Source organism: Chanodichthys erythropterus, chromosome 24 (assembly GCF_024489055.1).
Source record: "Chanodichthys erythropterus isolate Z2021 chromosome 24, ASM2448905v1, whole genome shotgun sequence".
In the NCBI taxonomy this organism is placed as follows: domain Eukaryota; kingdom Metazoa; phylum Chordata; class Actinopteri; order Cypriniformes; family Xenocyprididae; genus Chanodichthys; species Chanodichthys erythropterus.
The window spans coordinates 2,775,055-2,800,146 of NC_090244.1; the positions used below are offsets into that span (position 1 = coordinate 2,775,055).

At 39.0% G+C, this 25,092-nt stretch overlaps 1 protein-coding gene across 1 annotated transcript in view; it reads right to left on the bottom strand.

Moving 5' to 3' along the window:
- The window catches only part of kcnq1.2 (potassium voltage-gated channel, KQT-like subfamily, member 1.2), a 179,351-nt gene extending 157,058 nt beyond the window's left edge, over nucleotides 1–22,293 (bottom strand). The window contains exons 1-2 of the mRNA XM_067380629.1: nucleotides 21,869–22,293; nucleotides 2,199–2,289 (exon numbers count right to left, since the gene is read on the bottom strand). Coding sequence (XP_067236730.1) covers nucleotides 2,199–2,289; nucleotides 21,869–22,293 — 516 coding nt within the window. The remainder of the gene's footprint in view (nucleotides 1–2,198; nucleotides 2,290–21,868) is intronic.
- Between the last annotated feature and the right edge of the window lie 2,799 nt (nucleotides 22,294–25,092).

Genomic DNA, 25,092 nt, shown 5'->3' on the forward strand with positions numbered 1-25,092 from the left:
CAATCAGAATGGTGCAAGTAGAACTGGAGGGGTTACATTGGTGCCATGGCCCTGATGGGAGTGAGGTTTAGGGGGTGATTGTAGTGGGAGGCCAGTTAGTAAGAGATGTGTGAGTAGACCTCATTCCTCCTGCAAGAGGCGCACTAGCGACTAGCGTCTTTAGCGGTCTAATTAGTGCACCCGCCTCCCATGCTGGAAACGCCGGTTCAAATCCCGCTCGGAGCGGTGCAAGTACATTGGTTACATTGGTGCTGTGACCCGGATGGCAGTGAGGTTTAGGGAGGTGATTGTAGCGGGCCACGAGGCCCACTAGTGACTAGCGTCTTTAGTGACCTAGTTAGCATTCCCGCCTCCTATGTCAGAAACGCCGGTTCGAATCCCAATCAGAATGGTGCGAATAGAACCGGAGGGGTTATATTGGTGCCGTGTTCCTGATGGGAGGGAGGTTTAGGGGGGGGTGATTGTAGCGGGAGGCCAGGTAGTAAGAGCTTTAGTGACCTATTTAGCATTCCTGCCTCCTATGTCAGAAACACCAGTTCAAATCCCGCACGGAGAAGTGCAAGTAGAACCAGAGAGGTTAACTGGTGTCGTGGCCCTGATGGGAGTGAGGTTTAAGGGGGTGAGTGTAACGGGAGGCCAGGTAGTAAGAGATGTGCGAGTAAACCTCATTTCCCCTGGCCTCAAGAGGCGCACTAGCAACTAGCGTCTTCAGCGACCTAGTTAGCGCTCGCCTCAAATGAGGTAAACGTCAGTGTGAATTCCAATCGGAGCTGTGCAAGTAGAACCGGAGGGGTTTCGCTGGTGCCGTGACCTGGATGGAAGTAAGGTTTAGGGGGGTGAGTGTAACAGGAGGCCAGGTAGTAATAAACCTCATCCCATGGCCTCAAGAGGTGCACTAGCGACTAGCTTCTCTAGCAACCTGGTTAGCGCGCACCTCCCATGCCAGAAACACTGGTTTGAATCCCACTCAGAGCAGTGCGAGAAGAACTGGAGGTTTAGTGGGGTGAGTGTAATGGGAGGCCAGGTAGTAGAAAGATTAAACTTCATTCCCTAGGCCTCAAGAGCTGCACTAACAACTAACGCTAGAGGCTGGGGTCTTTAACGTCCTTGTTAGCGTGTCTGCCTCCCATGCCAAAAATGATGAGTAGAACCAGAGGGGTTACATACACATGATCTGGGGCTTCACTCTGACCTCTGATAATAGTTTGACCCTGAACGGCTCAGGGGTTTCTGGGGTGATCTGGTGGGTGGCCTGACTACAGTTTGCTTACATAAGTCAAATGAGCGCTAACAATAACTAGTCTACTAGCAGGAACATACAAACTGCATGCAAGCCTATTCACAAAAATATCCAGAGATAATTTCATTACTCAGGTCATGTTTTTTTCATAGCTCAGGAGACATAATGGAGTTCTTAGTTATGTCACATTTAGGGAACTTTGCCTTTACAAAAATTATTTTGGAGTAATAAAAACAGGCATAAATTAGTCATCCAGTAAGAGTCTAGAGTTATAAAATGTATGTGGAGGGCAGCTCAGATCATTTAATGAGAAATGTTTAAGCTCATATTGAGATCCCCCACAATAGGCAAACCTAAAGCCCTATTTTACAGGGATCTTTGGGTATTATCTCACACACAGTATAAATAGACACACACACACACACATTCACTCACTCGTGTCTCTCATCAAAATCTGTCATCCAGACAGTGCAATTAAACATGCATTAAATGATGACAGTGCTGGTTTGATGAAGTGTGTCTGGACGGTGTTCAAAGCCTCTGGGGTTTTTTCTGGGATCCGCCCCACTGCAGGTGTCTACAGGTGTGGGTGTACTGACAGAAATCCAAACTACTAAATCAGTAATATTTAATGTGGTCATGGGAATATAAGCCTTCAAGCCCTGTCCATGAACTCGACATCAGCTCAACTGAGATATGGCATTGCCATCCAGTGGGAGTAAACGGTACTGCATTAGCCAACTGGAAATGTCACTTGCAGCACATTTAAATTAAATAAAAATGCCTTAATCTGTGCATGTTTTCTAAAGAAAAAAAACCCATTTGGTTTATCAAATATTTCATAAAAAATCTCTGAAATTATTTTTATTTTCCGCTGAAATAAATAAATGTAGCTGTCTTAACTGGGTATGGAGTGTAAACAAGTACTTGGCACTGTGATATCTTGTGGAACACTCACCATCCAGAAGAGAGATCCTGTGGCAAAGTCTGCATACTGCTCAATGGTGGACAGGACGCTGAATATCAGACACACTAGGACCATGAGAAACCTGTGGACATACAATAGGTAAGATCTGCTGTTACACATGGGTGCATCTCTTTCCATTTATGATTTCAAAGAATTATTCAAAACCACATGATTATCTGATCCCCATCAACATTGCTCCAGGGTTTTTTTTTAAGACACTTCGAATTGGTTTTGATTCTGCAGGCAACATTGACATTGTGGTCGCTGCTCACAAATCATCTCAACTGCAAATAATAAAAGTATGCACTTTTATGGGCAAGTACTGTAACAAACTACCTTTTCAATGCAATATTACTAAACCCTTTGTCTTACACTATTTGCATTAGCATCTAACTAAATGAATTACTTTAACATACAATATAAGTTTATGTTTACACATTGAAAAAGCTGCATTCTTTGCCACTGGAAAAGTCAAAAGAGTACTGTCATAACTCCTTCTCTTATGCAAGGGCTTCTGGATAAAATTAGCTAAAACATGCACAAATGCACACTTAAATATTATATGAAACACCTCTGACAGTCTATTTTTTAACATACTTTGGTTTGAGAGATTTTAACTTGCATAACATAATAGACTGATAGTATGCAAATTGGGACACAGGCATCATTTTCTTAACTGAACTGCACAATGAAGACTTCATATATCTGTAGAGCTGCTGTAAACAATGTCCATTCTGAAAAGTGCTATATAAATAAAACCATTCATTACTATCTTCTCTTTTTTTGCATATGCCATTCTGCAATTAAAACACACAAAAGTTTTTAAAATGTATCCTCTTTAATGTACTGCCACATTCAGATTGATGTTTTTTGTTAAAAAAAGCTAAAAATAGTCCAAACTGTTTAAAAACACATCAGCAAAACCTAATTATACAGGACGTTCTTAACACAGAATAATCAACTAGTCATTCAGAAAACCCACAGACTAGTCATGGTTTTGAACATCCCTAGACAGAACACTGTTTCTTAATCTAGAGTATTGTTAGTGTGTGTAAGAAGAGCCTCCAAACACTCAAAAGGATTCCCACACGCACAGTGGACAGATGGGAGAAGAGTTTAACCACATGAGAGATTACACACTTGCATAAACACACGCACACACACACACACTCTTCCTTCAGACACACTCTCCTTCTGACTCCAAAAGACAAACACACAATGTGACTCACACAGCAGTCAGAGATCAAAATGTCACGTGTAATACAAAAAGATAAAGCAGCAAAGGCGTTCGGGAGTTACGTCACGTCCAGATGTATGCTGACCTCGAGTGTTCGGAGCGGCTCGAGTCTGTTGTGACTGAGGGTCACCCACTGATGCAGAACAGCAGATGATGGCCCCCAAAACGTGATGCATATGACTGTTTCAAACCACAATCACATGAGTAACATCCTGAGAGCGATTCTGCTCGAAAACTGAGAGCATCTGACTGGAGAGACACCTGGGCTGCGGTTTGGATCTTATAGAGGCTCTGCTCTATTGGTTACACACCTAAACATTCAGATCTGTAGGACTGTTCTAGTCAGTTTAAAGGTTCTGTTCTTCATAAAATTAAACTCTATGGGGTTCTAGCAGTTATCACTATCAGGTTCTGCTCTACAAAGGTTCCAATCTGGTTCTGATCTATATGACTCAGCTCAATATGGTTCCGCTATAGGATTCTAATCTATATGACCAATTTCAGCTCAGTAAGTTTTCATTTTATAAGGCTCTGCTTTATAAGGCTCCACTGCCCAATTCGGTTCTACTATAAAGTTCTGTTTTTTTATATAGTTCTATTCTACAGGGGTCTGTTCTAGCCTTAACCGGGTTCTGCATTACATGATTCCAATCTATAAGGTTCTGATCTATACGTCTCTGCTCTATAGGGTTTTACTCTTAAGGTTCCACTCTGTGGTTCTGCTTTATAAGTTTTATTCTGTGTTCTGATCTACATATTTCTGCTCTAAGTTTGTTCTCTATAGAGCCCGGTTCCATATGTTCTGTTCCCTTCTATTCTATCTGTTCTAGCCTTAGCTGGGTTCTACTCTACAATCTTCCAGTCTGTAGGACACTGATCTGTAAGATTTCATTTCATATGGTTCTGCTCTATAAGGTTTTAGAGTTCTGGTCTATATATTTTGCTCTTAGTGGTCTGCTCTATATATCTATTCGTCTTAAGGTTCTATTTTATAGGGTTCTGCCCAGTAAGGCTTCACTATAAAATTCTGCTTTTAATACATATAATTATAATTCTATAGGGGTCTGTTCTAGCTTAGCCGGGTTCTGATCTTCAATCTTCCAGTCTGTAGAGTACTGAGATCTTCTCTGTAAGGTTCCACTCTATTTGGTTCTTCTCTATAAGATGTCATTATGATCTATACATTTCTGTTCTGTAAGATTGTGCTCCATACTGTTCCATTCCATAGTTCTGCTCTATAAGGTTCCTCTTTATGCAGTTTCTTCATAAGGTTCCAATCTATAGGGTTCTTCCCAATAAGACTATACTACAAAGTTCTACTCACACAGAGCAGAACAGAGCTTCATAACATGGAATCGTGTAGAGCAGAATTGGTATATACATATAGATCAGAACGATACAGATTGGGACATTGCAGAGTTACTTAAATTAAACCCTATAGAATTTTGATGGAAACAGAACTTTATAGTGGAACCTTATAGAGTACAACCCTATATAGCCCTATACCCCTATACCCCTATATAGCCCAAAATAGTTCCACAATAAGAATCCACTATAGAGTTATATAGAGTAGAACCCTATAGAGAGGAACCTTATAGAGCATAATGCTATAGAGTGGAACCAAAATAGCTCCACTCTATAGGGTTCTACCCAATAAGCATCCACTATAGAGTTATATAGAGTAGAACCCTATAGAGAGAAACCTTATAGAGCATAACGCCATGAAGTGGAACCAAAATAGTTCCACTCTATAGGGTTCTACCCAATATGGATCCACTATAGAGTTCTAGAAACCTATAAAGTGGAACCTTACAGAACATAATGCCAGAATTTTGTTAGAAACAGAACATTATAGTGGAACCTTATAGAGCATAACTCTATGGAGTGGAAACAGAATAGTTTCACTCTATAGGGTTCTACCCAATAATAATCCACTACAAAGTTCTATTTGTACAGAGCAGAACAGAGCCTCATAAAAAGGAATCATATAGAGCAGAACTGATACATATAGATCAAAACCCTACAGATTGGAACACTACAGAACACTGCAGAGTTACTTAAATGAAACCCTATAGAATTTTGTTAGAAACAGAACATTATGGGTGGAACCTTATAGAGTAGAAGCCTATAGTGAGGAACCCTAGAGCATAACGGTATGTAGTGGAATCAAAATAGTTCCACTCTATAGGGCTCTACCCAATAAGGATCCACTATAGAGTTCTATAGAGTGGTACCCTATAAAGAGGAACCTTATAGAGCATAATGCTATGGAGTGGAATCAAAATAGTTCCACTCTATAGGGCTCCACCCAATAAGGATCCACTACAAAGTTCTATTCATACAGAGCAGAAGAGAGCAGAATTGATATATATCAGAACCCTATAGACTGGAACACTGCAGAATTTTGTTAGAAAAAGAACGTTATAGTGGAACCTTATAGAGTAGAACCCTATAGAGAGGAATCTTATAGAGCATGACTCTTAGTAAAATTCTATTCTACAGGGTTCTGTTTTAGTCTCTGCAGGGTTCTGCTGTACAATGTTCCAAACTAAAGGGTTCTGCTCTATATGAATCTATAGGGTTTAGTTGTTAACAACAGTTCTGCTCCTTATAATTCAGCACTGTAAGGTTCTGATTTTAATAAGGTTCCAAAGTATAAGCTTTCAGTAGTTTTCTGCTCTAAAGGGAGTCAAATAATAATGAAACTATGCATTATTGAAAGTAGTGGCTTTTAAACATTCACCCAGTTTGAAGCCTGGATTCAGAAAGGTAAAACAGATTACGACTGTAGTTCTCAAAGTTCTGTCACTAAACACTCTCAACACTTTTCACGCAAAGCGATTATGTTCAGAAATAAAGTGCATACTGTTTGCTTTTGTAGAACATATTGGGCTTAGGTAAAAATCCTAAACAGAAAAATAAGGGATCTGAGATGAGCTAAATGACAGCACTGTATAAAAGAAGAAATGCTCCTCTAATCCATTTCAGAAATGACCAGATGTTGTGATATTGCACCATCAACAGCAGGATTAACAGAAATGCAGGATGTGACGCTCACAAATGGAACAAATATGGCCTCCCTCATTTTCTCAAATTTGGATTAAGAGCCAGGTCAATAGATAAAAGAGTAATAATGTTTCATAATCTGAATATCCTTTTAAATCTGTCTAAAGGTTCAGTAGCAGGGAACTGTTACTATCAACTGTTTGTGTAATGTGTATATGTGTATTTACAAACCCCATTCCAAAAAACTGTACAAATTGTGAATAAAAAAGGAATGCAATAATTTACAAATCTCATAAACTTATGTTTTATTCACAATAGAATATAGATAACATATCAAATGTTGAAAGTGAGACATTTTGAAATGTCATGCCAAATATTGGCTCATTTTGGATTTCATGAGAGCTACACATTCCAAAAAAGTTGGGACAGGTAGCAATAAGAGGCTGGAAAAGTTAAATGTACATATAAGGAACAGCTGGAGGACCAATTTGCAACTTATTAGGTCAATTGGCAACATGATTGGGTATAAAAAGAGCCTCTCAGAGTGGAAGTGTCTCTCAGAAGTCAAGATGGGCAGAGGATCACCAATTCCCCCAATGCTGCGGCCAAAAATAGTGGAGCAATATCAGAAAGGAGTTTCTCAGAGAAAAATTGCAAAGAGTTTGAAGTTATCATCATCTACAGTGCATAATATCATCCAAAGATTCAGAGAATCTGGAACAATCTCTGTGTGTAAGGGTCAAGGCCGGAAAACCATACTGGATGCCCGTGATCTTCGGGCCCTTAGACGGCACTGCATCACATACAGGAATGCTACTGTAATGGAAATCACAACATGGGATTAGGAATACTGTGATCGGTGAACACAATCCACCGTGCCATTCGCCGTTGCCGGCTAAAACTCTATAGGTCAAAAAAGAAGCCATATCTAAACATGATCCAGAAGCGCAGGCGTTTTCTCTGGGCCAAGGCTCATTTAAAATGGACTGTGGCAAAGTGGAAAACTGTTCTGTGGTCAGACGAATTAAAATTTGAAGTTCTTTTTGGAAAACTGGGATGCCATGTCATCCGGACTAAAGAGGACAAGAACAGCCCAAGTTGTTATCAGCGCTCAGTTCAGAAGCTGCATCTCTGATGGTATGGGGTTGCATGAGTGCGTGTGGCATGGGCAGCTTACACATCTGGAAAGGCACCATCAATGCTGAAAGGTATATCCAAGTTCTAGAACAACATATGCTCCCATCCAGATGTCGTCTCTTTCAGGGAAGACCTCGCATTTTCCAACATGACAATGCCAGACCACATACTGCATCAATTACAACATCATGGCTGAGTAGAAGAAGGATCCGGGTACTGAAATGGCCATCCTGCAGTCCAGATCTTTCACCCATAGAAAACATTTGGCGCATCATAAAGAGGAAGATGCGACAAAGAAGACCTAAGACAGTTGAGCAACTAGAAGCCTGTATTAGACAAGACTGGGACAACATTCCTATTCCTAAACTTGAGCAACTTGTCTCCTCAGTCCCCAGACGTTTGCAGACTGTTATAAAAAGAAGAGGGATGCCACACAGTGGTAAACATGGCCTTGTCCCAATTTTTTTGAGATGTGTTGATGGCATGAAATTATGTGTGTTTTGTTTTGTTTTTCTTCCATTCACTGCATTCTTAAGTAAATCTAGAGCTTTAAACCAATAGTAACCCTAGAATTGAACTGTGCATCTTCTGAAAGGTCTTGTTGTGTTTGACCTTCGGCCGCATGACCCTATACGCCCCATGAGTTGTTTCTCACAGGAGGATGATTGTCTCTATGTGCAGATGTCTAGTCTCTATCCAAAGGCATGTTCCCGTCAATCCCATGAACCCCTGCAGACACACGCAGGGCTCTCGCCTTTAGCCAAATTAAATTCCAAATCCAAACCAGGTTCCAAGTCTAAAGAACAATAACATTTACCTCAGAACCTAGCCTTTCTGAGCCATTTTCAATCAACCTCCCATTGCGTTAAGAAGTCATGGCACATCGGCACCTAATAGTGTCATGAGCTGGGGACAAACTCGGTCACTGGTTAAAAATAATACTAAAAAAAGAAGGACATTTTTCGAGAGGACAAACTCTAGACCTGATTAAAACAAAACAGCTGTTGCATTACTGAGCCAGATCCTAAAATCAGACTGACTGACAGCTCATTCATCAACACTGAAATCTAGAAGTGGAAGTACAGAGACGTTCAATTCACAACAAAGTATTTACAGTGTCACAAATCATATAGCTACATTTGCTTAAATCAAATGTCAGTTACCATCCTGTATGGCTATATCCTGCCTAATTTTGTGGGTATTTTTGCTAAACAAAAACACCAGGTTCAAAAAGACTTATTTAAGGGTTTTTTTTTACCATAAAAACTTCCTGAAAGTGTAAAACACCCTCCTCATTATAATCAAGCTCCAAAAATGTAATCAAGGATCCGTGACATCACATGGGCAAATACATTTGCATATGACTGCCTCCAGATATTTACATTTAATTAAGCAATTTAGTTTTAATAATTTTTTTTAAATTCAATTTTATGACCTAAACAGCTTGTTAACATACTTTACCACTAGAAAACACTAGAAATCAAAGAATCCTGAAAAAGTTTCACTGTTTCCAAATGTTGAGCAGATAACAGTCATAAATGTTTCTTGAGCAGCAAATCATCATATTAGAGTGATTTCTGAAGGATCATGTGACACTGAAGACTGGAGTAATGATGCTGACAATTCAGCATTGCATCACAGAAATAAATTATACTTTATAATATATTAAAATATAAAACAGTTATTTTGAATTGTAATAATATTTCACAATATTACTGATTTTACTGTATTTTTGATCAAATAAATGCAGCTTTAGTGAGCAGAAGAAACTTCTTTAAAAAACATTTTAAAAAATCGTATCGACCCCAAACTTTTGAATTGTAGTGTGTATATATACACACACACACATTTTATATATATATATATATATATATATATATATATATATATATATATATATATATATATATATATATATATATATATACTGTATATACTGTGTAAAATGCAAAATAAAGTTATTTATGCATTATAAATTTCCTCAATGATAAGAAGTTTTGACCTGTGCTTGTTCTTAACTAATTTCCTTTTTGGCTCCTTTATTTATGTATTTTTTTTTTTTTTGTTCCAATATTTTTTCGAGTCAGTTCTAAATGTGATGTTGCATGTTGACACAAAAAATAACAAGAATGCACATACACACACATCAAGGTTGCAGCAGAGGACGGTGCAGCAGTGTATCACCGCCGACCTATTTGACAGCGATTACGGCTTTCCGGTCATCCAGGAAAAGCCGGTGATGGCCGTTTCCCAGAGGCAGGGCACAAGTCATGCCTCTCATAACCGAGTTATCCATCAGCTTAGCAAAGATAATAACACTCATTAGCAGGGTGATGTAGAGGATTATGCCATCATATACAGTACATTTGGCGTACTGCAAAAAAACCTAAAGTATTCTTAAAGGGACAGTTCATTAAAAATGAAAATTCTGCCATCATTTACTCACCATCTTGTCTTTCCAAATTCATATGACTTTCTTTCTTCTGTGGAGCATAATGTTCTTAGTTTGGAGATTTCTTTGTACCGTTTTTTTCTTTTTTTACCATTTATTTCTATGGTTCAATTAAATAATAATAAAAAAAATGTAAATGTATAATAAATGTACTGTATGAAAAAAATAAATTACAATAAAATATATAAAATAATTCAATTCAATTAAATTCAATTAAAATTACATGTTTCAGTCAAAAGTGTCCGAAGAGCACCAGAGGGATAAATCAAGAAATATACTAAATCACTGTGAATAATAATAATTATAATAATTATAATAATAATAATATGCAAATGTCTCCATTTGTCTAGTGCAACCCAAAGCAACACAAACAAACAAAACGAAATGTCTGATTGTAAATCCAGAGCTGTGAAGTCCAGCGGCTCATGAACATCACCTGACCCAGCTCTGGCCTGAGATTACTTATTGATGGCAGGTGGTTTAAGGATCCTGACAGAGAAACAAGAGAACATGAATGTAATCCAGTCGACAGCTCAACTTAAACACGAAATGGTACACTTGTCTCCATACACTGCAGTTCGGTAAATACAGACTGTCCTAAGTGCAAATAATCTGAGACTATTAAAGTGAGCAAAACCACCAGCCCACCCAGCCAAGTGTGGACTCAGTTCATAGAGAGTCAAGAGCTATCGATGAAGCAACCAAACCACCAAAGCTATGTATATATTCCATATGTAATAGGATTTCGAGTTGGAAATGGTTCAGAATGATTCCTACATGCATAGCGGTCCAGCTGTCCGGAGCGGATTAAACCACCAATGAGTTATGATCTCATCTGGGACAAACTGATTAATGTCATGGCTCAATTAGTTTCCTCTCAATGTGAAAACAAACAAAAGTATTTTAGTTCCCCTCACTCTATCATTTCAAATTTAACAGTACTCATGAAAGAACAGAAATGAACAATTTAAGTATAAAACAAACATAGACGATAAGCCTAAACAAATTTAAGTATTGGCATGTGGGAAGTGCACTATACAAATAAGCTTGGACTTGCATACCACTGTCATTCGGCACAAATTTGCATGTATTTTGCGAGCTTGATGTTCATTGCATTATATGAGATTTTTATTCTGGAGGATACGGTTCCATATACCATAGTATCATCAAAATTGCAAAAAAATAGTGTCTGTTTTCAAGCAGTTTTCCAAAACACTGTCATTGGTCAGCCAAACGGATAGTCCTGCCCCAAACTCACGCCATTTGTTAAGCCAAAGTTGCTGAATTAGGCTGGTTAAGATGCTTAAAAAAACAGAGCAATGTCTGATATAACCACAGAGTTTCTAAATATTAAGCTGGGATATGGAAAGATATTTAACAAATTAAACATATTTAACAAACCCCATTAAATCTATAATATAAAGGTTCCAAAAGCGATGTCATAGAAGAGCCATTTTTGGTTCCCCAAAAATAAAAAAGGACCACTTTTTATAAAAAACGCAAAGGCGCCCCCCTGGTGGCCGATTTCTTTTGAATTTCTCCCAGGTCTCTAGTGCTGCGTGTCAAACAGGCCCAGCAAGTTTCGTTCCCATAGGCCTCGGTTAGTTAAGGTTATAACCTTGTCTGATATCTGCTCAAATTTCATTGGCCGATGGCGGCCATGTTTTTTGAGATACATCAATGTCCTCATAGACACTTATGGCAGCTCGGACAAAGACACTGCATGCCAATTTTCAAGTCGATCGGACTAACGGTGAAGGAGTTATAGCCATTTTCAAGGTTTTTTTTTCTGTTATAGCACCACCAAGTGGCCAGTTGCTGTGTCCTTTTTCATGCAACTACAGAATGAGCTCTTACACAGTTGTACCAATTTTGGTGAAAATATCTCATTCCATTCACGAGTTATAGCCATTTTAGTAAAAGTGGCTCCACCCACTTTAAATGTTTTGCCGGCCCTTAGGTACTTACCACCGCTGTAGCGCCCCCGTCAGGCTGATCGGGGTGAGCATTGGTGACATTGTAGGCAGTGTGAGTACTACCAGAGCTCAAAGTTTCAAGTCTCTAGGGGAGAACGTGCACTTTTAAGGGAGAATGCTGATCCTTGGAAAATTGAACAATTACAGTAGGGTTTCAGCACTACGCACTTGAACCCCTAACTAACATTATAAGTGGCTCTTTCATCAGGACGCCTACTGGCTGTATTCAAAATCCCTCACATGTTCAATATACAGTACAAGATACACTAAATATGCTAAACAGAAATGCTTCTGAAATCGACCTGAGATGATCCTATATCTCCACCCCCCTCTCCCATAAGGATCAATGATAAAGCTTATCCGGGCTGAGCTGCAGGAGTCTCTAATAGTCCCATCATAACTAAGCAGCTCAGTGTGCTGTAACTGAAATGAGAAATACAGATGGATCAGACAGATCTTAAAGACCAGACATGCTCTACATAAGGTATATGGTGCAATGTGCTACTCATGCTACTTGTAGTACTTATGTTGTGAGCTGGATGATAAAAAGAGTGTGAAAAACATGCATTAGAGTTCAGAACTAGGGGAATTTCACAGCTGCGCACACTTCATCCCTGCATTACGTAAAATATCCAAATGCCCGCAGTCACTCAGCAGCAGCAGCGCAGCAAATTCAGAGAGTGAAACAGTGCAATGCTATATGGATCATTGCGTAAGATTCATCAGAGGCACCTGGACATGTGCATAGCTGTAGGAAATCTCCCACAATGCAACAGCGTTCTCTGATTTATCTTGCGCACTTTTTACAAATTGTAGCCTTTGGCAAAAACAGGCATACGTTTGAAAATATGAAGGCCAAAAATAATGCAGCCAGTAGGAAAAAATAATAAAATCTCACTTTTTTTTTTTTTTTCCTCAGAGACAACAGTGTGATTAAATAGAGATGACTTCTCTGCAGGGTTACTATAGTTAAGTAAAACGATTAAAAAAAAAAAAAAAAATCTTTGTTAGTTGTTTTTTAAATTAAATAAAACAATTAAATTAAATTATTAAATATAATAAAATAATACAATTAAATAATAAAATTAAATAAATAAAAATAAAGTAAAATAAAATACAATAGAATAGAATAAGTAAAATAAAATTAAATAAAATTAAATTAAATTAAATAAGAATTGTGAATTATTAAATATAATAAAATAATAAAATAAAATAATAAAATTAAATAAAATAAAGTAAAATAAAAATACAATAGAATAAGTAAAATAAAAATTAAATTAAATTAAATTAAATTAAATTAAATTAAATTAAATTAAAACCTAAAATTTTCAAACTGAAACTGAAAAAAAAAAAATTAAGACATATTTATTAAAATAAAACAATAAAAATGGCAAAAGCAACAAAATTACTAAAACTTTAACTGAATATTTAAATAAAAATGGAAAACATACAAATAAAAAATAAATCAAAATATTAATAAAACTATAACAGCATCTCAATGATCCTAAAATAACACAGATTCTCAGATGTTTCTCCTGAGAAGAAAAAAAAAGTCTAAGATTTCATTATGAACTTAAACATTTCTCATCAAATTCTCCGAATTTTATAGCTTAAAAGCTCTTACAAAAAGTGTTTTTTTTATTTTTTTATTTTTTTATATAAAAGAAACAAAGTCAGACCTGATACCTCAATGAAACATAACTGAGAAGTGGGCTATGAAAGAGCAATTTCTGAGCAATAAAAACGTTTTCCTCCAGGGTGAGATACAGTAGTAGATTCAAGTAGTCCAAACCTTATTTGTAAACCCAGACAGGATGTATTTAAAACAATGTCCTGGCACAAAATCTCCTTTCCATGTCCACTGAAGACCCAGACAGGTCATTAGTCTGCCAGAACGGATGCGTTCGGATCTTTATGTGTCCACTTCAGTGATGACAGATTGGCCAGAGAACAACCTGGCATCGATAACCATCGGCAAGTAAGAGTTAGTTAAAGGAGTGGCAGAATATCAGTCAGTGGGGTTTAATTTTGTAAGAGGCTGAGATCAGGTTCACCACTGCGACTGCAACTCTAGATACTCAGTTACACAGAGAGAGAGAGAGGTTATCAGACCACCAAAGCAAACAGTACTGAAGGCAGGCAAGCCGCCAGAGAGTTTCCATCACTGTGTCATGACATGTTTGTGCGATAAGCTCAAGAAAAGTTCTAATATGTGCCAAACGCGCCGGGCAGAGCGCCACATCTGAACATTCATTATTCTCCAGAATTTGGAATTCATTCATTGAGAAAGTGGGTCAGACAGTTATCAACAAGTTCTTAAAGGGATAGTTCACCTAAAAAAAAAAAAAAAAAATTCATTATAATTACTGTCATGTCAGTCCAATGACTTTCATTCTTGAGTTTCTGAACACAATTTACTGTAAATCAAATGAACTGTACTAAAATGATTTTATTTTATATAATATATATTTTTAAAAATATTATTTTTTTACTCTAAAATTGATATGCCAAATGTGTAACTATGTTTTGTTCTAAATTTGAAGTTGATATCACAAAAATTAAAGTTCCCATGATATTTTGTTTAGGCGTTGTTTCAAAAAAAGCCACTGGGTGTCACCCACATTCCATTGAATTTTTTTATGCATTCTCCAGTAACAAATTAATACAGTTCTGTCCAAATATCACTTATATCGCAAAATAGACGTCAAATATGGACGCTTGAGATTTAGACCTTTCCGACGATATGCGTTTTGTCAAGATTAGATTTGACTAATACATTTTGTAAGATAAAACATGACAACGTCCACTAGGGGGAGGAGCTCGCTAAAAGGATTTAAAGAAATGCTTGCGCTCTTTAAAGCAGGATGGATTCTGATTGACTGTCAATGTTTTTATCGTTCATCAGCTGGAAAAAAAAATTGTTCTGAAAGTGATTCCAACAATATAGTTTCTATATGCCGTTATCGTTATAGCTGTGGTGTAGATTTTGCTATTTATATTTAGAACGATATGTTTATCGTTATAGTTATCATCCTTGGTGTGAACGGGCCTTTATCATTGTAAACTAAACTAAAACTAAAACTCTTTTATCAATTGAAATGAAGCTGAAATAAAATAAATATTAAATGGAAAACGTAAACCAAACATAACGTTAAAAATGTAAACTAAATGAAAATTTGAAATTTTGTCTTGGCAACTAAATAAAATAAGTTCAAGTTAAATCACTAAGATTACTAAGCAGGAGTAAATAAAAACTAAAACTAATACTGAAATAAAAATAAATTAAACTAGTGTTAAGGATGCTGGTGTAGAGAGACGAGGCAGATACGGATTTCCACAATAGTAAGAGACTATAATTAACACAGGGCAGGAACACCAAACATACATTAAACACAACAGAGAACGGACAAGGAGTGCAGGGAGTGAGTGCAATATATGGGGAGTGCTGACAATAGAGTCCAGGTGCAGGTGATGAGTGCTGATGAGGAGCAGACGAAGGAAGTGAGTGCAGGTGTGGAAACAGGAGGATCATGGGATATGGAGTCCAGGAAGACAAGGGATCTGTGACAGTACCTCCCCCTCCCGGTAGGCGCGTCCTCGCGCCGTAAATAGAATAACCGGGAGGTGGGCGGGCGCCCTGGAGACCTCATGCAGGTGCCGGGGGATGAGTGGACTGGAGTGGAGGTCTCCAGGGCGGATCCATGAGCCACGGCGGGTCAGGAGCCTTGGCAGGCCACGGCGGGTCAGGAGCCTTGGCAGGCCACGGCGGGTCAGGAGCCTTGGCAGGCCACGGCGGGTCAGGAGCCTTGGCAGGCCACGGCGGGTCAGGAGCCTTGGCAGGCCACGGCGGGTCAGGAGCCTTGGCAGGCCACGGCGGGTCAGGAGCCTTGGCAGGCCATGTCAGAGGCCCACCCACATGTGTGGCGCCCACATGTCCCCCACCCACGGGTACTTGGCCCCCCCCAAAAAAATACTTGGAGAGGTTTAGGATCATATTGAGGAGTCCAAGGAATAAAGTCAATGTGTGGGTGGAGGAGCAAGGAGCTGGTATGGCGGCGGAGACTGGAGAGCGGCGGGCTCGTAGGCGGCGGCTGGAGCTGAGGGCTCGTAGGCGGCGGCTGGAGCTGAGGGCTCGTAGGCGGCGGCTGGAGCTGAGGGCTCGTAGGCGGCGGCTGGAGCTGAGGGCTCGTAGGCGGCGGCTGGAGCTGAGGGCTCGTAGGCGGCGGCTGGAGCTGAGGGCTCGTAGGCGGCGGCTGGAGCTGAGGGCTCGTAGGCGGCGGCTGGAGCTGAGGGCTCGTAGGCGGCGGCTGGAGCTGAGGGCTCGTAGGCGGCGGCTGGAGCTGAGGGCTCGTAGGCGGCGGCTGGAGCTGAGGGCTCGTAGGCGGCGGCTGGAGCTGAGGGCTCGTAGGCGGCGGCTGGAGCTGAGGGCTCGTAGGCGGCGGCTGGAGCTGAGGGCTCGTAGGCGGCGGCTGGAGCTGAGGGCTCGTAGGCGGCGGCTGGAGCTGAGGGCTCGTAGGCGGCGGCTGGAGCTGAGGGCTCGTAGGCGGCGGCTGGAGCTGAGGGCTCGTAGGCGGCGGCTGGAGCTGAGGGCTCGTAGGCGGCGGCTGGAGCTGAGGGCTCGGCGGCGGCGGCTGGAGCTGAGGGCTCGGCGGCGGCGGCTGGAGCTGAGGGCTCGGCGGCGGCGGCTGGAGCTGAGGGCTCGGCGGCGGCGGCTGGAGCTGAGGGCTCGGCGGCGGCGGCTGGAGCTGAGGGCTCGGCGGCGGCGGCTGGAGCTGAGGGCTCGTAGGCGGCGGCTGGAGCTGAGGGCTCGTAGGCGGCGGCTGGAGCTGAGGGCTCGTAGGCGGCGGCTGGAGCTGAGGGCTCGTAGGCGGCGGCTGGAGCTGAGGGCTCGTAGGCGGCGGCTGGAGCTGAGGGCCAGTTCATTCCCTCAAATACAATTAAGATCCCCACAGGCACTGGAGCTGGCTCTGTGGGGACTGGAGCGGGCTCTGGAGCGGGCTCTGGGGACACTGGAGCGGGCTCTGGGGACACTGGAGCGGGCTCTGGGGACACTGGAGCGGGCTCTGGGGACACTGGAGCGGGCTCTGGGGACACTGGAGCGGGCTCTGGGGACACTGGAGCGGGCTCTGGGGACACTGGAGCGGGCTCTGGGGACACTGGAGCGGGCTCTGGGGACACTGGAGCGGGCTCTGGGGACACTGGAGCGGGCTCTGGGGACACTGGAGCGGGCTGTTTCCTCCTCCTCCGCTTTTGGGACCCAGTTGAGGAGTGTGGGTTCCGTGTGGGGCAGGCAGGGAGTTCGCTGGAGGGGCATGCGGAGGAAGACGGAGATTGACTGACTGGCCCGGCCAACCGTGTTTCCGGATGGACTGGTGACATACACTGATCATGAACCGTGTCCACGAAGAATTTGGAGCCATTTAACCACAAAATTAAACTGATAGTTTCACTTAAGGAGAAACGAAAAACAGGTTCATCAAAACGGATAGTGTTGTCGTCCAGTCCATCCAGAAACAGGGCGATCAACTGAGCATCGTTGATCAGTTAGTCAAAAAAGCAAGCTCAACGAACTCCTCCACATACCTCTCCAGCGAACGACCCACCTGAAGGAGCCCGATGAGGCGATCGCCAGCTGCCAGATGGGAGAGAGGCCTTGGAGGAGCAGAAGCCAGGGAGCTGGTGGAAGTCTCCATATTCCAGTTTGTGAAAATCCAGTTGGTAAAGGTCCGTTCTTCTGTTAAGGATGCTGGTGTAGAGAGACGAGGCAGATACGGATTTCCACAATAGTAAGAGACTTTAATTAACACAGGGCAGGAACACCAAACATACATTAAACACAACAGAGAACGGACAAGGAGTGCAGGGAGTGAGTGCAATATATGGGGAGTGCTGACAATAGAGTCCAGGTGCAGGTGATGAGTGCTGATGAGGAGCAGACGAGGGAAGTGAGTGCAGGTGTGGAAACAGGAGGATCATGGGATATGGAGTCCAGGAAGACAAGGGATCTGTGACAACTAGAGATGCACCGATATATCGGCTAATACCGTTTATCGGCGATAGTAAAAATAAGCAATTATTTTCACTATCGCCATTATTTACTGTTAATGACACGTACATTTGAATAAATCTGCCATGAAGGCAAGTGCTTATCAAAACTACCTTATGTGCAACTGAGTTATACAAACATTTCAGTTATTATTTGAGTGTAATTATTATATGTGAAAATAAAGAGCAGTTCAACATAATAGCTCTGTTGTTCATTTTAACCTCTAATATTATAGTAATGTACCAAATGAGAGGCTTCCCTGTATAGTTTTGCAGAATTAGTTGGGAGAGTTTTTTTCCTTAAGAAAATCAAACTATCGGTATCGGCAGATATCATTCTGAATAATCGGCTATCAGTATCGGATGATAAATTTAGTATCGGTACATCTCTAAATTAAACATAACTAGTAATATTTAATAAATATTTAAAAAATAATATTAAAAATGACAAAAGCATATAATAAAAATTACTAAAAATGTATCAAATAAAAAAATGAAAATGTGAAAAAAAAAATTTAAAATAAAAGCTATTCAACATATGAATGAAAACTATAATAGTACAGAAATAACGCTCAAAATCAAACAAAACACTTGAGGCTGTTGAGCTCCAAATAAAGCAAAGAAACCACCTAGCAACCATTCAGAACACCCTGGCAACCATACAGCAATCAGACCTTAGTAACTGCATAACAACATCTATGCAACCAACCACACTTTTTCTGAACTCTGTGACTGTATTTTAAGTCATTTTTCAATAAAAATCTACCATAACATCATGAGGGCGAGTAAACGAAAATCATAATAAAATCATAATAAAAAAATTGATTAATGCATCCATTTTATTAGTTTCAACACTGCTGTCATGTCCAAATGTAGTCATTAGCTAAACTAGCACACATTTCATGGTGATTTAACACCGAAATCAACCATTGTCTCATTTAATAACTTTGAGGCCAATAAAAAGTCCTGCTTTCTCTATGGAGCTAAAGGTGAGATGAGTGTCATTGAATCACAGGGACAGACGGACTCAGAAGCGCTGCTTTCAGGATCAGGTTGACCTGTTTCAGGTGCTGGGAGACACCCGGGGCCACAGAGGACTCTCCTTTAGTTACTGAGATCCACACGGCATCAGCTGTAATTAACACACAGATCATGCTCTTTTTGGTGCTTGTACATGCAAAACATGTTAGGAGTTTGTTTCAATCACTCCACTAAAAGCGGCAATATACTCACGGCAAAGTACTTTAAAGTTCTTCACTTAAAGGATTAGTTGACTTCAGAATTAAAATTTTCTGATAATCCTTTAAGGGTAAAAAAAGTTAGAAAATCATGAGCAGTATACTGTTAGTAAACCTCAAAATGAGAAAAAAGCAAAAGAATCTGATCATAGCAACGTGGATATGTTTGCACAAGCTCCAGTAAAGTCACGTAAAGTTTATATATATATAACACTTTATTCAATAGATTGCTTAAAAGCAAGCAACTTTACAGTATTAAACATGAAAACAAGTGCCAGTGTCTCATTTCATTAGAATTACAACCTCATTTTTCTACTATAAATTGGCTTTTCAGTGTGTTCATGTTTTCACTCGCGGACGTCTGACCTCGACGGACTGAACAGAAGAAATGAACTGGAGAAGGTTTCCACGTCAAAGAAGGCGGAGCCTCAGAGCCACACCTACCTAGTACGTAATCACCATGGACCAATGGTAGTTCAAAGGTGTTTACCAGCCAGAGCAAACTTTTCTGGAAAGTTCACTTTGGCAAGCTGTTTCTGATTTTGTTCGAAATGAAGTCACATCAGTTCGCTCAGTTTAATTAATTTCTATAGTCTCTTCTTAAATATATCATATGCCTGAAATAAACATCTACACTAAAAAAAAAAAAATCCTTTTAACCAATCACAAGCTTCATGTTTACAAATGGTAATTAGCAAAATAAAGTGTATAGTCACGAATATACAAATATTTATCCTCAATTTAAACTGATTAAAAACCATTTTTACAAATCAAAAGCTTCATATTTACGAATGCTGATTAGCAAAACACTATTTAAAATGCATGTCACACCGTGGGACGTCAACTTCCGAAAAGTATTATTTAAAACCCTATTAACCAATCAAAAGCTTCATTTTTACACATACTAAATACCGAAATAAATAAACGAATTGTAGTCGCAAATAAACAAATCTATTTATCCTCAATTTAATCTTCTGGTGCTGTTCTGTCATTTTTGAACAAAAAATTTTATATTTTGTTTTTTTAGATTTTTTTTTTTACTTCATCGGAATGGTACGACCCTTGATAAAGGTTTTGACACTTGCTGTGTGAACACACACACAAAAAAAATCATGGACATGATTTGAAAAGATTAAATGGATTGTATGCTGTCAAAAATGAGTGCACTGGAAATGAATGGGAAGCGAAATTCATCTAGTGGAAGCGTTTGGTACTGCGCACAAACAAAATCTTACTGAAAGCTCATTTTTTGAGATATCAACCTCAAATTAAAAAAAAAAAAAAAAAAACACAACTTGTTTAGATTTCTGGCTTTGGTTTTCTTGCAGTTTTAGAGTAAATATAAATATAAAATTTAAAAATATTATTTTTATGCATTTTTCATAATATTAAACAAACTTCTCTAACTTGTTTTTTTTTTGACAGTTAAGGGGTGAAATGCTTGCGCTCTTTAAAGCAGGATGGATTCTGATTGGCTGTCAATGTTTTTATCATTCATCAGCTGGAAAAAAAAACATTGTTCTGAAAGTGATTCCAACAATATAGTTTCTATATGCCGTTATCGTTATAGCTGTGGTGTAGATTTTGCTATTTATATTTAGAACGATATGTTTATCGTTATAGTTATCATCCTTGGTGTGAACGGGCCTTTATCATTGTAAACTAAACTAAAACTAAAACTCTTTTATCAATTGAAATGAAGCTGTAATAAAATAAATATTAGATGAAAAACGTAAACCAAACATAACTTTAAAAATGTAAACTAAACTAAAATTGTCTTGGCAACTAAATAAAATAAGTTCAAGTTAAATCACTAAGATTACTAAGCAGAAGTAAATAAAAACTAAAACTAATACTGAAATAAACAAAATCTTACTGAAAGCTCATTTTTTGAGATATCAACCTCAAATAAAAAAAAAAAAACATAACTTGTTTAGATTTCTAGCTTTGATTTTCTTGCCGTTTTAGATTAATACATATTTTGGAAAATACATACAAAATATAAAATTTAAAAATAGTATTTTTATGCATTTTTCATAATATTAAACAAACTTCTCTAACTTTTTTTTTTTACTTTCAATTTTTTAATGTTTTTTACTTCAGCAATAAACTTTCAAGTGTCATCTTTAAAAAAAGAGACCAAACTTCAGTCTGTGCTCTAAGACATTTAAGATTTACGACAGTTTAAGTTGAAAATTTCATTTTCAGGTCTATGCTCAAAAACTGAATACATGGATTATAACTACTGCACAAATGTAAATATATATTTTATAATATTAAATATATAACATTTAGTACCATAAAATCCCCTAAAATGTCAAAATATGAAATAAAAAACTAAAATATGGTACATTCATCAACCCACCAAAGGGTTAAACTCATTAAAAACCCTATTAACCAATCAAAAAGTTTCATATTTAGAAATGCTCATTAACAAAATGACACGCCGTGGAACGTCAGCTTCCTAAAAGGACTGAGTTATTATGATAAAAGTATGATTAAAAACCTCATTAAGCTTCATATGTACGGTTGCTCCATTCAGGTGAATAAAAATGAGCAGGTGTACTCACACGAGGAAGTGATACAGGAAGCACCTCAGGCCGGCGGGTCTCTCTAGGAAGTTGTACACATCGCCCTGCATGCTAGTCTTGGCGTGGTAGGGGCTGTGCATGAAGCGGGCGGCGGCGGGGACGGAGAGGGGCTGGCAGCGCTCGCTGTGCGTCGGTGGCTCCTTTGTGTGGCCACCTGGAGCGACGGCTGCGCTTGATCCATTATTCACCACGGGCTCCGGTTCCAGTGAAACAGGAGAGCGGGACGGTGCGAGGGACGCGCTGGACGCTGCTGCCTCCTCCAGGCTGTGCAGAGAGCTCCGCACCGGGAAGTCATGGCCGTTGTGGCCGGAGTTCTTCAGCTTGATGCTGTTGCTGGAGGTGGACCATCCGAACGTACGGCCGCGGGACAAAAGAGGGGTTTGGCGGCCCAGTCTCTCCCCCATGAGTGTTCCTGTGGTTTCCACAACTGCTCAGATGAATGTGTCACAGCAAGTCAATGAGATCTACATGACACCAGACCTGTGAAGGGAGAACGAATTGGGGAAAACATTTACTGAGTTTAACACATTTTAAGATTGGTTGCAGTCTTTGGTTGTGTTTGATCGAGCACCAGTTGTAGGGAAGTCTTATGATGCACTCCAAGTGGATTTAAATAAGGAGCAGCTCAGACAATCGGGTTAATATTGCATGAGGATGTGCTGAAGATGACCAGACACACACTTCAGAAATTTAATAAAATCTTTTTAGATTCAGCAAAGATCCAAGCTTTTTTCTAAAACCATTTTTAGTGTTCCTGAGTTGCAAACCTGCTGAATAAAATATTAATTTATTTTACAAAAAGATATAAGATATTCAGCAAGGATGCATTAAATTGATCAATAGTGACATGTATAACATTACAAAAGATTTCTATTTCAGGTAAATGCTTTTGAACCTTTTTATTTATCAAAAAATCCCCAAAAAATGTATCACGGTTTCCACAAAAATATGAAAAGCACCACTGTTTTCAACATTGATAATGATCAGAAATGTTTCTTGTGCAGCAAATCAGAATGATTTCTGAAGGATCATGTGATAAATTACAATTTACTATATATTCACACTGAAAACAGTTATTTTACTGTATTTTTGTTCCCTGGTGACACAAATCATCTCACTGTTAGTTTGGTTCAGAGTTAAAATTTCCTGATAATCACCCCCATCATGTCTTTCAAGATGTTCATGTCTTTGTTTCTTCAGTGGAAAAGAAATTAAGGTTTTTGAGGAAAACATTCCAGGATTTTTCTCCATATAGTGGACTTCACTGGGGTTCAACGGGTTGAAGGTCCAAATGTCAGTTTCAGTGCAGCTTCAAAGAGCTCTACATGATCCCAGACGAGGATTAAGAGTCTTATCTAGAGAAACCATCACTCATTTTCTAAAAAAAATTAAAATTATATACTTTTTAACCACAAATGCTCGTCTTGCACTGCTCTGCAATGCGCCACGCATGACGTAATCATGTTGGAAAGGTAGGCCGAAAAACATAGAAAGATGTACCGTTGTAGAGCGAAAAACTCCATCTCATTTCCTTTCCAACATGATTACGTCATGTGGAGCATCGCAGAGCAGTGCAAGACGAGCATTTGTGTTTAAAAAGTGTATCATTTATTATTTTATTTAGAAAATGAGCGATGGTTTCTCTATATTAGACTCTTATTCCTCGTCTGGGATCATGTAGAGCTCTTTGATGCTGCACTGAAACTGACATTTGGACCTTCAACCTGTTGAACCCCAGTGAAGTCCACTATAAGGAGAAAAATCCTGGATTGTTTTCCTCAAAAACCTTAATTTCTGAAGAAAGAAAGACATGAACATCTTGGATGACATGGGATGACTTTTTTGTTGTTGTTGCTAAAACGTCTCGAAAATGGAACAATCACACTTGTTTTTCCTCAGACGGAGCGAATGTGCTGAATGAGTGTCTTCATCACTTCAGCTTGACTGTGATTTCACTGAATCTTCCTCAGACAGTCACGATGCAGTGAGGAAGAGGAGTAAAACACCCTCATAAATGAGGTCAGACATTCATGAGATCTCCATCATGAGATGGACACACAAAGCCACTGGAAAAAAAGCTTTGTGAGCGGAGAGAAATCGAAACAGGACCCTGCCATGTCTGTCAGTCAGAGCGGCCGAGACGCTGACAGAACCGGCGACCACAGCGCCGTCCGCTCGCAGATATGGTTTCAGCTATGCTTTAAGCTCACAATGTCAAGAGACAGAAATCACTCACAGTCAGAGCGTGTCGAGAGGATTTACTGGACAGAGATAAACACACTCACGCTCATTCATTTGTGCGTGAAACGAGTGCAGCACATGAATGAAACCTGTCAAATTACTTCTTATAATAATTTCTTACACATTTCTTGTAATTTATGTGGCTAAAGTCTATATTTTATATGATCATTTCATATATACACACACACACACACATATATATATATATATATATATATATATATATATATATATATATATATATATATATATATATACACATATGTGGATGTGTGTGTATATATTTTACAAATTTTTGTTAAATGCAAATTTATATATATATATATATATATATATATATATATATATATATATATATATATAAATTTGCATTTAACAAAAAAATTTTAATATGTGTGTGTAAATATAAATATATATAAATATACACACACACACATACATATATATGTATATATACAGCTATGGAAAAAATTAAGAGACCACTTAACATTGATTTCTGAACTTGGAGTGGTCTCTTAATTTTTTCCATAGCTGTATATATATATATATATATATAGTGTGTATGTGTGTGTGCATGTATATATATATATATATATATATATATATATATATATATATATATATATATATAAAATTCAAATATTTTGTTAATGCAAATCTAACATTTGTTAGCACATTAGGTATCATAAATAACAAAAATATTTCTTTGCAGCATCTTTATTAATTTATAATAAATATACAATATATTGTTAGCTCATGTTGACATTTTACGATGTATTAGTATAAATGTAAAAATGAACTAGAATAATAAAATGCTATCAAAGTGTTGTTTATTGTTATTTCATGTGATAACTGTTAACAAACGCAAAATTACTGTAAAAAAAATTGTTATCAGATTGTCATACATTTATATGCATATTTTGTGTGGTGAAAAGTTTATTAATGTTCATCTTAAAACAGAA